A 15692-nucleotide genomic window follows, 5' to 3' on the forward strand; every position below is an offset into this window, starting at 1 on the left:
GGGAAGGAACCCCATTTCCATTTAGAAATCCGAGAGGGCAGAACGGCAGGATGGCTTTTCAAACATACCTGGTAACAGGTCGTAAACCTCCTCACGTACCTTTGGGCACGGCAGCAGGCAGCAAAGCCCATGTGGTGCCACGATCTCCGGGTGCGCCGAGGGCAGCGGGCAGCCGTGCCGCCTGGCCGAGCCAGAGCCCAGCGCTGAGCCCCCCGGGCTGCTGAGGAGCCACGGCTGCCCGGGCCCGTGCGCCCCGAGCCGGGGGCCACGGCTCGCAGAGCCTGCGGGTCCCTCCGCTCCCGTGGCCAGGGCGAGCCGGTGTCCACCGCGGGGAGGAGGCACGACGGCAGGTGCCGGGGCAGGCCGCGGGCCCGCAGGCTCGAGGGACGGGCCCGCTCCCGGCCGTCAGCGCCCACCAAGGGCCGCAGCCGGGCGGCGGGGCAGCGCCCGGGAGCCCCCGGCCTTCCTGCTCACCCACGGCGGGAGCTCCGCAGCCCCGAGGGGGGCATCACCCCGGCTGCGGGGAAGGGCGGGCGAGGCACCGCGGGGCGGGGGGGGAGCGCGGGGGGGCCCGCGTGGGGCGGGCGGCGGGGCAGGGCCCGGGGCGGCGGCGCCCACCGGCCGCGGGGAGCCGGGGAGGGGGCCGGGTCACGTGGGTGCGTGTGGCAGCAGCGGAGGGATACCGGGGCGCTGGAGGGCCCTCCCGCCCGCCGCCGCTGGCCGCAGCCGGGGCGGGGGGAGCCCCCCCTTCCCCTCCCCTCCGCCGGAGCCCCCTCCCCAGCTCCGCCGCTCGGCGGCAGCGGGGCAGAGGAAGGCGGCGGGGGGTGGGGGCGGGCGAGAGGGGGGCGGGAGCGATGAGGCGGCGGGGGGGGTGCGGGGGGGAAGGAGCGCCGCGGGGGAGGGACTATTTGAGGAGACCCTGGCAGGCGGCGAGGTGCGGAGTGATCCCGCCGCCGAGCGAGCGGCGCCGAGCCGAGGCAGGGAGGGAGGCGAGCCCGCGGGGCGCCATCCCAGCGAGGGCACTGCGCCTGCGCCGCCTCCCCCTCCCCTCCTCCCCGCCGCCGTGTGGGGTGCAGCGGCGCCTGCCCTGCTGCCACCGCCGGCCCCTGCCCCGCGCCCCTGCCCCGGGGAGCTCGCCCCAGCCATGGCCCAGATACTGCCCATTCGCTTCCAGGAGCATTTCCAGGTGAGCGGGGGGGGGGGCGGCGGAGGCGCCGGGACGGGGCTCCCCCTCCTCTGCCTCACCCCGTCCCTCGGAGAAGGGCGGCCGGGCCGCGGCCTAGCCGGGGCTGGGGGGGCGCTGAGGGGACGGGGAGGGGGCGGCGGTCAGGCCGCGGGAGCCCTTCCCGCGGCCGCTGTAGCGGGGGGTCCCGCTCCCTCCCGCCCTTCTTCCCTCCCCTCCGGTGCGGGGCCGCCGTCCCGCTGGGCGCCGCGGGAAGGCGCGCGGGGCCGAGCCCGCCCCCGGTGCGGGCTCCCGGGCTGCCGCCTCCGTCCGTCCGACCGTCCATCCCCTGGGCTGCCTCTCCGCGGCGTGCGGAGCCGCCGCGATTTGTGCAGAGTCACTCGCCGCCTGAGGGACCTCCCGCTCCGGGGAGGGGGGGAGGCGCCGGGCCGGGGCCGGGCTGCTCGCCCCGGGACCGCGGGGGCTCCCTCGCCTCAGCTGAGGTGGGCGCCTTAATCTTGGAGAGGGATCGTGGTTTTTCTCTTTTTACCTTAACGACCGTCAGCCTCCGGATCGCGGAGGTTCCTGGGAACATCTTGCTCTGCAGCCGCGAACCGGGAGGAGATTGGTGAGATGAGGTGCAAGAAACCATTTGGACTTGGAAGCTGCACAGCCTCTGTCCCTCCTTCCAAACATAACAAGATTAAAAAAAATCTTTCCCCAAAATGACATAGTTCTGTTCTTAATAGCCTGCGAAAAGCATAATGCCGGGGTTGGAAAAGATCCATGACTAATGGATGCAGCACAGACAAACCGGTTTATCTGTTTCCTTGTGAACTGGTGGGGAGGGAGGGTTGTAAATGGAGTGAGAGAACGGCAGTCCCTGAACATGCAGTTTGAGGCAGGAATTAAAGGAATTTGCTAAATGAATGAGAGAACAGGAAGTGGACTTGGCAAGTCATCCTTCTGTCTCTGTACTGCCCCTTTCTGTCAAATCAGGCATCCATTTCAAAATGTGAACTGGGTATCATCCATCAGTGTGGACTTTGTGCCACTTCCAGCTCCTTTTGGGAAGTGTTTTTCTGCTTAACTGGAAGAACTGTCTTGGTCACTCCAGAAGGAGACCTAGCCTACGAGACAGTAATAGGGCTAGCAAACTCCAGAAATATCTAATCTCTGTGCCCAAGGGAGCAGACACACCTGTCTCCTCAGAGTGGTCATGGGTTAAGAGAGTTTAACACAGTGAAGAATTATACTGTCACACCTCAGCCCCCCTCAGTGTCCAGTAGAGCAGTGATTGTAGTAACCTCAAATGAATTCCAAAGAGCTACAGTACAGCAAGAAACTTGTGATCAAAGTGGTTTTGATGTCAGACTCTCCTTAGAAAGAATCATGTCATTCTTGCAATTTAAAACTAGCAGACATAACCACATAACCAATCCTGCTGATTGTGCTTGGCCTATACAATAACGATGAGAGAGCATTACAATAGGTCATAGGTGTGATGTGCTGATTTGCATATTAAATGACTGTTTCTGTGGTGACTAGTGGCATGTGTCTTGCAACACTGCCAATATAAGCATTGTGGTACTTCTGTTTTGGGTGGGGGGCTAGCAGCTTCTCAAGGGATTTGTACTGAAGTCATGCTCTATTTTTTGCTACCAGCTGCTTTTGCTCTTAAATAATTTGGTCGTATAGAAAGGACTAAACCTGTGCTTGAGGGACTTTTCCCCAGCATAGAGGCTGCATAGAGGAGCTGGGGGAAGCCTTGGGACCCCTGCTGCTGACATGTTGGACCACACTCTTCAGGATTCACTCTTTCCTGCTTCTCCCTGCAGTCTGAGTGCAGTAGCTCCAAAGCAGTACTCTACTAAAGAGAAACTGAGATTAGTCGTAGCTGGGAATAGGAATGCAGTCAGCTTCCTCAGTGCTGCTTCTGCAGTTGTCTCTACACAGATAAATGGGGAGGGAAATCAAAAGGAATGTGGGAACTGATAGTGTTTGTTCTGGCTGGATGTCTGCAGTACAGTTCTGTCATCTCTAACAAATTATGTTGTAAATGTCTAGAGTAATGAAGAAATGTTACATGGTGCTTATCGTTAACTGGTAGGGAATTCATGAAAAGACTAGGCCTTCACTCCCTTTCATAATGCTTCACTATCACCCATATTTAGCTTTATCAGCTTAATCCCTTTTTTTTCCCCCTCCTACATCACTTCCAAGAAATTGGCTTGACTACAGTTCAATTGTCATATTTAAAATTAGTGTAACTTCACTTAAATTCAGACTCTTCCCGAGATAGCTGTATGTACTTTACTAAAAGAACTCAAGCATGCAAAAAAGTGCTCTCCCGAGAGACTAAACATAAATTGCAGTGCTAAATACTGAACTCTTCTCTCCCACTCTCTGTAGCTGGAAGTGGATAAATGATAGTGTGAAGTGAAACAGCGATCTTGGTCCACGTAAAATTGGAGAAGTACTAGGGATCAGCAGACTGTTTACATTCTCTGTGAAGCTCATTTTGCTTTATGTTGATCATCCTTCTGACTGAACTGTAGCTCCAAGCCTGTGCAGGAGGAGTGACTGCCAGTCACAGTGCACATTAAATATGAAGTTGTTATGGCTTGCACATTCAAGTCCTGTGAGAGCTGAAAGATGGAGAATAGCAGCAGTAAAAGGAAGATATCCAGGTCTTATGTGGTAGTAGTCAAGCTGAAAATGAACAGGAGTCTTATTGTTTAACTCCATTAAATGCAATTGAACAGTTGTTTTTAGGTGTGAACTCTGTAGCTATGAGTCTTCACAAATTCATAAACAACTTGTCTCTTGCTCATTCTTCCCATGGAGGATATTGTAGGTAAGTCCCATAGCAAGGGAGGAGAATAAGATAAGGACTTAGTTTTTATTTGTCTAGTGGCTGACCAGCTGCAGCAGTACAAACTCTGCCAGCCCTGCTATAGTGAAAATACTAGTACACACTACTTAAGCTACTGTGATTTAATCAGGTTCTTAACCCTAGTGCTTTTGCTGAAACAGTGAGTTATAAATTATTTACCACACTGAACTCTTCCAAGGGGATTGTAGTTTACAGTGGAAATGCTGTAAAAGTCTAAATATACTGGTACATAGACTGGAAGCAATACTACTGGAGTTCAGTGTGCAAAGTGTTCTTGATGTAAAATTAAACTTTTCTGTTACTTAGTCATTAGTTTGCTCTTAAAAGCTTGGTTTTGAGATTTTTTTTGGTTTTCACTAGGAAAAATCTCTGCTTGCCTGTAGAGAAAACTGTTGCCTATAAAGTCTCACATTGCTAGGTTGGGGGCTTCCTCCCTAACATGGGTAGACACATGGATCTGTAGACAAGGTCCCGCTTTCTGTTGAGTAACTAATACAGGCTCTTGAGCACAGCCAACTAACATGAAAAAAACTTGTGTGCAGGCTATGCTCTTAGTGCATAAATTTTATGTGTCTTGGTGCAGCACTGAGAAGCTAACGTATCCTGGTTTTAAACAGAGGATGTAGATTTACTTCTGTCATTTTCTGAACAAAAAGCACTTTCTGTTTGGATAGTCTGAGATGTCTTTTTAAGAATTACTATCTGTTGTGCAATAGGCATGACTGAGCTGAAGTGTAATGGCTTTCATGAGTTTGCTTTGGCTAGACATGTGGACTTAAAAGCACTCAGAATATTTGCAAGCTGTAAATGCCTTTTTGGACTTGTATTCGAAAGGTAGGGCTAAATATCATGACTTGATTCAGCTATTTAGTGTTGCAGAAAGCATATTTGCTGACTGGATTGAGAAGTGCCCTACATGTGGTAGGGAGACTCATTCAATAGATGACATACAGGAACAGATTTATTTTTTTTTTTTGTAGGGAGTATCTGTCACTTAAGATGAAAGTCTAATTACAACTGTGGCTAAAGCCTCTGAGCCAGTGGTCTTGTGTGTCCTTGATGTCCCTCGACTGTCAAGATGGGAATGATAGTGTGAGATGAGGGTGAGCAACTGAGAGGGGATGTCCAACAACTATATGCAGATCCTTATTGAGCATGATTATGTAGTCACATTAGTAAAAGAGTTCTGAGAAACAGTGTTACTGTGTTCTTGATTTGTATTATGCTTAAAATGGTATGTGCTTACAGAACTTTTAGCAGGCAGTTTTTAATTGGATACGTATAGCCTCTGTCCAAGCCTTACTCTTTTCTAATGGGCTTAACAGTAGTTGATCACCTCTAAAAAGCATTTCTACTAGAGCTGGGTGGCATAAAGCTGAAATGGATTATTTTCTAAACCCTGGAGGGATCTTACATTCAGATTCTTCTGAGTCCATCATTTAACTGATAGGTCCCAAGTATTGGAGTGTCAGTGTTAAACAGGGAGTAAGTCAGGTTTAAGTATTTTCCATTAGAGAAATGGACTTAGTTTGAAGACAGGTAGAATCAGTGTCTGAGTTGGTCTGTGCTGGCTCAGTCTGGATCACTGCATGCCACAGAAAGGGAAATGCATTAGAAAGCCCAATATTTAGTAGAACTCGTGTAAAAAAAATCTCAACTCTGTTTCTTAGGAAATGGTACCATGCTTGTAAAGTAGGTTGAAGAAAGCCTAAGTCTCAGATTAATAGTTGTGTTTCATCTGAAGTGTATATATCATACTTGTGTATCTTCATTCGCGTTGAGAATCAAATAATACATTTCAGGTTAATCTTTACTATGTTAGTAAGTTCTTAGTATCTATAAAATGCTTAACAGTAAACTTGGTATCTAATCCAGACTGCAGTAATACTAGATATCTATGAAGCAAAAATCTTTGTTATCTGGTTCATTCAGCCTGACAGTGAAGATAGTTCTATGCTGTATGTGTGGATAATGGGTGTTAGGGCATGAAAGGCTAGGACAGGCATTAGTCTGTTACTTGTAGAACAGAATGTTAGCCTTTCCTCTCCAGTGAGGCTCACAGTAACCTACGTGGGGGTGCTTGGGATGGCTTAATTGGATTACCGGGAAGTAAAGTGTGGAGTAAAATCATGGAAGGAGGCTGTCCTCGTAGCAAATGTCTCTGGAATGACTTTGTAATATTGAATCCTTCTTTTCAGAAGAAGACAACCTTAGTTTGAGATCATTGCTTGCCTAAGAATCATAATAAAGAATGAAAATTTAGTAGCAATTGAGAGGCCTGATGGTCACTCCTTTCTGAAAATAAACTGCAAAATCTGTAGTTAATTTATACAAATTTCAGTAATGACCTGTAGCACCTTCACCTGAGGCTTTTGAAAGTGCTACTTTCAAAAAAAGGTATAGCTAAATGCTTGCAACCTCCTGTAATAAAATTTTCTTAATTCCATGCTTGAGGAAGTGGGGATGGTGTTTTAGAACAGCATAGTCCAGATTGCCTTGGCAGGTTTGTCCCATCCTGGATAGAAGCAATGCTGGCTGATGTCCATTTATTTGGTGGTAGAGGGATTCTGCACAAGTTCTTATGTATAGTCATAGGGAATATACCTGTTGCACTGATTCCATGTTATAGGAGCACATATGATCTGATGAGGATACTTATTACTCCTGTGATGGCAGGAATAGTCTTCAGTGTTGTCAGACTGCTAAAATGTGAAATGTTGTCATGGTTCACTGAGGCTTGCAGTATTCACGTGGAAGTACTGACATCTTGCCTTTAGAAGATGTAACTGACTTCCCTAATAACAAGGATGGCAGTGATACTCATGCATAATTTATCATTACATTTTCTGAAAGATTTGCTAGATTTTATAACAGCTAAAACGGGAAATCTTAATACCAGAACTTGATGCAAAATCTTGCTTACCTTAGTGAAGGTACCTAGAGTGTTATTCTTCAACATGAACCAGGTTTTGGAGTGAATAACCTTGGGTTTAAAGCTGAACTTCAAGTAGGCTAATGCCTCAAGATTCTCACTGTGCAGAATGAGTGGCCAGGGGCTGTTTCTTGAGAGCAGGTCAAGCTGAAATGCAGTAATAGAGAAGAGACCTTGAAGAGGCTATGTTTCTACTTCAGTACTCTGGAAATATATCCGAGTTTGGATTAATTAAATCAAGTTAGGAACTTGGCTATGCTGCAGTTAAATCTCTTGGCTACCCTTGTGACACTTAACTATCAGTCTTTAGAATGGACTATACTCTGTTGGTAGATGGACTTATATCTTGCTCAACATTAAAGTGCTCAAGTGTCTACTACACGGACATGTGATTTGTCACAGTAAGGACATTGTCCAGACTAGAGCATGTGACCAAGAACAGGGAATTAAGAGCCCATCATTTATTCCTCTGTTGTTCAAGGTCACAGAAGTTGATGGAGTTTATCAGGTACTGAAACTTTCTGCATTACATGAGTTGTCTTGGTATGGAAAGTTATTTCCTTACTGACACAGAGGCCTGTAATAGCTGCATGCCCAGTGGACTTGTTTTCAAAACTCTAGTTGCAAGCAGCTTCTGATGTGCTTAAAAATTTGGATTTTGTTTTGGAATGAATGGCACCTACTGAAGTTTACTAGTGTGTATTTACCTATAAAGTGAGGTGGCAGCTGGATGGATCTCAATTTTGCTGAGAGGTACTTTTGGGAGGGAATAAATGTCTTTTTACACATGCGTACATTGGGCTTATATTGCATTACTGAAACTTGAGTGCGTCAAGATTACCAGTTACTGGGCTGAGTAGCTCTTCATTAGTAAGCTAACAGAAAACAAACAATTCCTCAGGCATTCTTGGGCACAGTCCTGACACACCACAGTTCTAGATAGCTGTTACATACCCAGTTTGTGATTTAGTGAGTAGCTTTAACGAAGCTGTAACAAGCCGTGATCAGCCCGATCAAAACACACTGAAACAGTGTTTGTGACACCATCATGGGACTTGCTGCCCAAGCAGTTTAGTCTATTGTATGAAAGTCCTGGTGGTACGTATCAAAGGAGTCTCATGACTCGGTGATGCTGGTGGTAGTTTCTATCCTGTATCCTTGAGGGCAGGCATTTTTCACTCACTGTGCACTGAAAAGCAGTATAGGTTAATCCCTTAAGAAGCTTCAGTGAGGCTGATACAGTTCCTCTGCTTGAAAAGCATTGCTCTGGGGCATAAAGCAGGTGCTCAGGCTTGTCACAGTTACTGCTATGCCGCTTGCATACATACCAAGCCAGGGTGTGCTGCAGTGGTAAATCTGATGTACTTCAGACCAGTTGAAGCGGTGGTACTCAATCACTGCCACCTGCTCAGGGTAACCTGAAACTGGAAATGAATGGAAACAAAGTTAACACAAAAGGATGAAAATGAGAAATAGCCATCTTCTAGGGCAGTGTATTCAGTGGCACAAAATTACATTACGAGTGACTGCTTTGTACCTACTGTCATATGATTGAGCACAAGTTATGTTTTGAGAGCTGGATGTAAGGCTGGAGTGGGCTTGCGTGGAAATCCCTGCCCTCTTTGAGCCAAATGACATGATATCCTGGGCAAGGAGAGATGGAATGGCTGATTATTTTAACACATCTTTCTTACCTTTCACTGGTAAGAATTAGATTCTAAGAAGCAAGATGAACAGTCAACTTGTAAAAATAGACCTTTTGAGATCTGCTGTGTAGACTTCATTCCATAATGTTGCTAGGAGTGGTTTGCATAAGGGTAATTGGGTCTTTCCCAGAGACACATGGATGCTGTGTGTTGTAGTTCTGCCACTTAATAAGTTTTTAATACCAAATTTACCAGCCTGCTAGATCTGGAATAGCGATGCTACACATAGTATATGGCCTATCACATTACTAGAATAGAGTTAAGCAATAAATGCTTAAGTTAAAACTCCTTTTAGCTTGCATCAGTAACACAGCTTTGGAATGTCTTTAGGACTTGAAGGCTGAGAAGCGTGTAGTTCTTTGCCTATGTAACGAAGAGAATCAGAAGATAAATTGTAGTTCTATAATATACACTCTTGTCAGAGAAATGTGCCAGTCTTGTGTTTCTCTGGAGGAGACTGTAGATACTGAGGCTTTAGTCAGACCTTCAACAATGGAAGGATAATAAAGCAACTCTCTTCCATCTTTCTAGCTCCAAAATTTGGGCATTAACCCAGCAAACATTGGATTCAGTACCCTAACAATGGAATCTGACAAGTTCATCTGCATCAGGGAGAAAGTGGGAGAGCAGGCACAAGTAGTGATAATTGACATGAGCGATCCAACAACACCCATCAGACGTCCAATTTCTGCCGAAAGTGCCATCATGAATCCAGCCTCTAAAGTAATCGCGCTAAAAGGTGAGTAACCATTTATTATTGCAGTGTGAAACCTACTGTTTAGCTGTATTGCTGCTTCTGTATGCTCTTAAACTTAAGGTTTATGTAAACTTTCTAAGAAGAATGTATATGAGGATAAGAATTCTTGCCTGAACTTGCATGCTGTATTTCTGGCAGTGGATTTTTCAGTAATCTTTGAATGATTTGCCTCCAAGTAGGTGTGAGATGCTTTGGCTTGGCACGGCAACCTCCTGTTCTCACTGAGGACCAGGTCAACATATGGTATACTTTACCTTTAAACAGGTGTTGTAAACATAACAGACACTTGTAAAGGTGAATAGGGGTGTAAAGCCATTCATACTCTCTGTTCTGTCCTGGCCCTTTCTTGTAGCTCTGAAGAGCTTCCTAGATACCAGCAAAATGTCACAAGGATGGCCAATAACTGTAAAAGTTTGAATGTACAAGCATGTTAAGTTTGGCAATCATGAGATCTTTGCTTACCAGTACCTGTGGTATTGATACTGCCTTTAAGTAGTACTCTGAGCTCAAAGAAATATTTTTAAAAAAATCTCTGTCTCTTAAATGACCAACTTCTGGTATTTAATCTCAATAACTGTTACTGACTATGTACTTTTCTTCCTGCATCTTATCTAAACAGATGGTGAGTGATCTTTGTTGTGACATTTCATGTTTGATAGTACAGAATGGTCTAATCTCATAAAAAGTACTGAACTTTAAGTAGCCATTTGATGGTTCACTTCATAGCCAGGTGGGAGATCCTAATTCTCAACTGGTATTACAGTGAAAATGTTCTCCATTGGCTTGTTGCTAACCATTTGGCTGCTTTGACTATTGACTGTACCAAGTAAGGGAGAAGAGTGTGCTCTTAATGTTTGTCTGTCTGTATGTATGATGGAAGTACAGTTGATAGACAAAACCAAGTTGCAATATTTTTATGAGAGACCTGTGCTAGCATGTCCTGTGTGCTATTCATTTCTGCTGAAGTGTGTTTTTTATTGTGAAAAATCGTGGTGAAATTACTTAGGGGTCCAAGAAATAACTGTCCTCAGAACTGGCACAAAACCTTTAACTTCTTGTCTTTGATCTTGGCCTTAACTGACATTAGAGGAAATCTAATGTGTGTGTTTGACTTAAGCTGAATCTGTGATTCGGCTAAGGTGCTCATACAGTTTGCAAAGGACTGCCTTACCTGGGGTGTGGGTAAAGGTGACAGTGAAAAATAATTTCAGATCTGTTAAGAGTTTTCTGTCCTTAATCTTGGACCCCTTTAAACAAACCATATTGGCAAGGAAGGTGTCTTCTCTACACTAGCAGAGCTTCGTCTAGCTCTTAAGAGGAAACGACATTTGGTTTTAAAACTAACCTGCCAACTAAATGGATTATCATCAGCTCTGAAGAATATAGCTTTATTCTTGCCAGTGTTAAGACTTGCTTAAAAGGAGTATTGCTCTGTCCATGCAGAGTGAATAAGCTTGTCCTCTGACCAGAAAGTGTTGAATGAATGATGTCACATTGACGTACAAAGTTGTGTTGTCAGGTATTGCAAGCTTGATGATCTCTTCTTCTATCAATACTCTAATGACCAAGGAGTTGGGTAGAAAAGAGGATGATTAGAGCTACCTAACCAATATGTTGTTACCCATAATAACCAGCAGAACTAGTGAACTGCATTGAAGACGTGGTTTAAGTCAGTTTGTCACTCCAGACTTTCCCTGCTGATTGAGGCTTCAGTAGTCAAAACTGTTGCATATTGTGACTCAGTGTGCCATGACTGGGAGTTGCTCATAATCTGAGGATTATTGAGCAATAAACATAGAAACCCACCCTCAGAAAAAGAAATGAAATGGTTCTTGATTTAAACTGAAACACAGTATACACAATTTCATTTCTGGATTGCATGTGGCATTCTCCTGTTGTACTAAGATTTATGCTTTGCCCTTGTGTTCATGATTCTCTTGCTTTGCTTTATACTGAGAGTACTCCCCAGTCAGTGTGAGTGAAGAATACAGCACTCAGGGGTGCTTCCATCCTTTGTGGAACGGAGAAACTTCATGCTCCAGTGAACTGAAATGTAAATTCTTGCATTAGTGTTCAAAAACTGAACCTGCTTATTTGACTGTACCTGCAGAGATTAGTCTAAGTAGACTGATCAGTCTAGTAGCTTGATCAGAAAAACCTATGTAAGAGTCTGGCTTTTTGACTTGGATCTTGGCCTAAGAAAATGTTCAATTAAACATAGGACTCAAACTCGTACTTGCCCTCACTATGACTTTATAGCAGATTCTGCTCTCTCTTAATCCAAATAAGGTATTTTTTTGTAGTTTAATTGCAGTTTAGAGTTCTGAAGTTTGAATTTGTTGCCACACTTAAGGAATGGTATTGCTTTGGCTCCTGTGGCTCCCGGCATCCGAAGCTAGCTGTCTGGTGGAGCTTCTAAAGCCATTTCCAACTGTAACAGAGCAGTCAAATTTAGTCTAGAAAATAGACAAGCATGACCTTTTTGCTCAGCTCAGTAGTTTATTGGTTTCTTCTGTGTTCTTAAAACTAGGAAGGACATCTTGCTTCCTTTCCAGGAAGACTGAGAGAGAGCAGTTTCTGTATGCACATTCTGGTATTCCTGTTTAGATAGTGACTAGAGCCCTTCCAGAATTACTTGTCTGCCTTCTGCATGCAGGCTGAACTGTGGAAGTTCCAAAATCAATCCCTTGATAGTACCAGTCCACTGCTGGGCAAATTGTTGTCCAGTACAGTAAATATGTAGTTTTCACCTGTCAGTTTATATCTGGTGTTAGGGGTAGGTGCGGAGCAAGGTGGTTGGAAACAGGTTGCTTTTGGTCCCAGGAAAGCTAGTAAGCTGTCCTAGGCACTAGTTGATCAGGTTAAAAGTTCTTTATGCAGTTAATCCAGGGAGCATAAATGCTGCATGTGGGAGCTCTGAAGTCTTGTGTTGTCTCTTGGCACTGCATTAAGCTAATACAATCAATTTACTGTATAAATTATGCTAAAAGCTTATAGAGCAGTCTGATCTGCATATTAACTTGGGGTTAGTATCGCTTGAAAACAATTCCTCATGGCCAGCAGCCTTCATCTATCAAAACTTCCCAGTAGGAGGAGCATCTACCAGTTTGACAGTCAGAAGTGTTACTAGCAGGGAAAACACTTCTGAAATGTGGATAGAAATAATGGCATTACAAGCCAATACTCTAGCAGTCTGAGTGGGTGTCTTGTGAACAGAAAACAATATTCCTGGAGCTGAGTTGTCTCATCTGCAGTGAAGTAAAACATCACTTTGACTTCCTGAAAGGAATAGTCCCCTATTCTTTGTAGGTTGGTTCAATTAATGTTACTTTTAAGTCTGCCCTTACTAGCTGCTTCTGGTAGTTGAAAGGAATACTAAAGTCAAGCTTAAGCCTGCAATATTGTTACTTAAATCATGAAGCAGTAACCTTAACTGGAACTAAAGCTTCAGACCTTTCTGTAGTCTTTTGGAACTTTTGACTGTCCTCTTCAATAGACACTTGCATTGCTGTTGTACAGAGCCCACCCATCTCCTAGTTAAGTATGCAGTTCGTTCAACAGAAAAATAGAATTAAAGTTGTGGTCTTTTGCTATCCCAAGAGTTGTCGCAGGTCTCATGATGTTGGACTCAGTCCAGGTCATCTACAGCAGCTACTAAATTGCAAGAAACTGGAGCCATTCTTTCTGTGAGTTATACTGAATGGCATCTATTAGAAACCTATTACTTGGTATACCAGTGATGCTACATAAACCTGAGTTTACACAAGCCCTGTAGCTTAGACAGCTTATAGTTAATTAAAATGTCTATGCCTGTCAGTTGTTGGAATGTCTAGTACATGTCCATAAGGAGTACATTTTTTTGCATCAGGGATGGTAGAGGTGTTGGGGGTGGGGAGAGGATTCTGTTTGATAAGAGTCAAGTATCAAAGGAGACTCAGATATGAGAGGACGCTAACTCTGTAACATTGCTGGAATAGTGGGTTAAACAGGGCACTTGTAAACAGGTGGACTACAGGATAGCCATTGTGGTAATCTATCTATGATGTTTCTTGGGTTTTGTCATACCAGCTGGGAAAACACTTCAGATCTTTAACATTGAGATGAAAAGTAAAATGAAAGCCCACACAATGGCAGAGGAAGTGATCTTCTGGAAATGGATATCTGTGAATACAGTTGCCTTGGTGACAGAGACAGCAGTCTACCACTGGAGCATGGAGGGAGAATCACAACCCCAAAAGATGTTTGACAGGCATGCTAGTCTTGCGGGCTGCCAAATCATCAACTACAGAACAGATGAACACCAAAAATGGCTGCTGCTGATAGGAATTTCAGCACAGGTAAGTTACCTGGAAACAGCATGCTATGAAAACAATTAGGAGAGCCCTGGCTCCACTTCACTTAATAGCTGTTCTAATTTCTTAACTTTGGTTTCTGTAGATCAAAAATTTAAAAAATATCTTTTGTGTAGGAATAACCTGACCTTCAATGTGATTAAAGTGTTGGAGGAGGGGATGAGAGGCATTTGCTGCTTTTTAGTTTACTGTCCCAAAGGTCTTGCTGTAAACATTTGAAATCTTATCTGTGAAAGCTGACCTTTCTTCTTTTTTCTAGCAAAATCGTGTGGTTGGTGCAATGCAGCTGTACTCAGTTGATAGAAAAGTCTCCCAACCTATAGAGGGCCATGCAGCGGCTTTTGCAGAATTCAAGATAGAGGGAAATGCCAAACCTTCTACCCTCTTCTGTTTTGCTGTGAGGAGTCCTGCAGGGGGCAAGGTAGAGTCTGCAACTGTTCTGTTCTGTTGTAGCAGAACTCTCTACTAATAGAACTTCAGTGATCACACAGTTTGTTTATGCTTTCTGAAGAACAGCTTGGGAGCTGTGTGTGCAGCATATTTGGTCAGCATCAAAATGCTTTCTCTCAATAACATATAAACTGCAAAGAGTCTTGGTTATTCAGGTGAAACTTAGACATAAGAACAAATGTAGATGCGATGAGAACTGAGCTCAGGGTGTTAGAGCATCAGTTTATGCTCACGTGGTTTTCTGTGTGTATGAAGTTAAGTCATTAAGCAGCCTCTTATGTCTTGAGTTTATTACAGAAAGAGACTAGATAAGCCTTAGTACTGTAGGTAGGTTGTTTCCATCAAACTGATAGTGGAATTCAGTAGCAGTTGATTAAGCTACAACTGCTGAGCTGTCTGTAAAGAACTGAGGTAACAGTGAAATGTCTTGAGCTTTCTAGTCTTGTACTGCAAAATTGTTGATTAATTGACAAGTTTCACTCAAAACATCTTGAACAAGTTGTCTTGAATAGAAATATAGTGTCCTTTCATAGAAAGCATGAGGTTTTTTGGTTTGGTGGGGTTTTTTTTTTGTTTTGTCCCAGTTTTTACTTTATGAAGTTCCAGGAAACTTGTCCCTCTGATAAATATGGAGTACAGCTCCCCACACTCTTGTTGGTTCAGGATTGGGCAGATAATTGATCAACCAAGTGTGGCAGATGACTTCAGTAGCATGCCTGAAGAGAGGAACTTCTTTCATGTGGCTGTACTAGCAGGCAATCTTGTGACATGTACTCTTCTCTTCCTAGCTACACATAATTGAAGTAGGTCAGCCAGCTACTGGAAATCAGCCATTTGTTAAGAAAGCTGTTGATGTGTTTTTCCCACCCGAGGCACAGACAGACTTTCCTGTGGCAATGCAGGTAAATGTTTGACACCCCCAAAAAATCAACTTTATAGTATGACAAGTAGCTGCTCTCTCTGTTGTAAAGAATGCTTTCTACTAGTGCTTTGCTGTCATTTCTCCTAGTTATGGGAGGGGTGCTAATAGACTTGTGGGAGCTAGCCTGGACATTAAAATGGTAACTCAAAACACAAATACATAGGCTTTCCAGTATTTGTCCAAATATGTCAACTTAAGGTTGTATTTAAAAAAACGAAACAAAACAACCAAAAAGCCCCAACAGAACCCCTACAAAATCCCCCCTCTGCCCCCAGCAACAAGAAAACAGACCCCAAAAGCCCCTCAATAGTGTCTTCCAGTAGAATGTCTCTACCATTGCTTTGGCTGTTGAACTTCCTACTCTGAACGCTCAGAGTTTCTGATAAGAATGTTATGGTGCTTGATGTAGCTTCATATGAAAGTGGCATTTCATCTACAGTAGCTGTCACTAAAAGAGACAAATGGAGCAGGGAGTCCTTTATCAGCATACCTTCTGTACTAACAGCACAGAAAAG

At 44.5% G+C, this 15692-nt stretch overlaps 1 protein-coding gene across 6 annotated transcripts in view; it reads left to right on the forward strand.

Annotated features, from left to right (window-relative positions):
- Positions 1–927: 927 nt before the first annotated feature.
- Positions 928–15692, forward strand: part of CLTCL1 (clathrin heavy chain like 1) — a 37731-nt gene continuing 22966 nt past the window's right edge. For 2 of the 6 annotated variants that reach the window (XM_074920905.1, XM_074920904.1), the window contains exons 1-5: positions 928–1186; positions 9228–9435; positions 13522–13790; positions 14065–14226; positions 15044–15157. In XM_074920905.1, coding sequence (XP_074777006.1) covers positions 1145–1186; positions 9228–9435; positions 13522–13790; positions 14065–14226; positions 15044–15157 — 795 coding nt within the window. In that variant the 5' untranslated portion in view covers positions 928–1144. The other 4 variants (XM_074920901.1, XM_074920902.1, XM_074920903.1 and 1 more) reach the window with 3 other exon arrangements.

The sequence above is a fragment of the Athene noctua genome, chromosome 17 (assembly GCF_965140245.1).
Source record: "Athene noctua chromosome 17, bAthNoc1.hap1.1, whole genome shotgun sequence".
Lineage (NCBI taxonomy): Eukaryota > Metazoa > Chordata > Aves > Strigiformes > Strigidae > Athene > Athene noctua.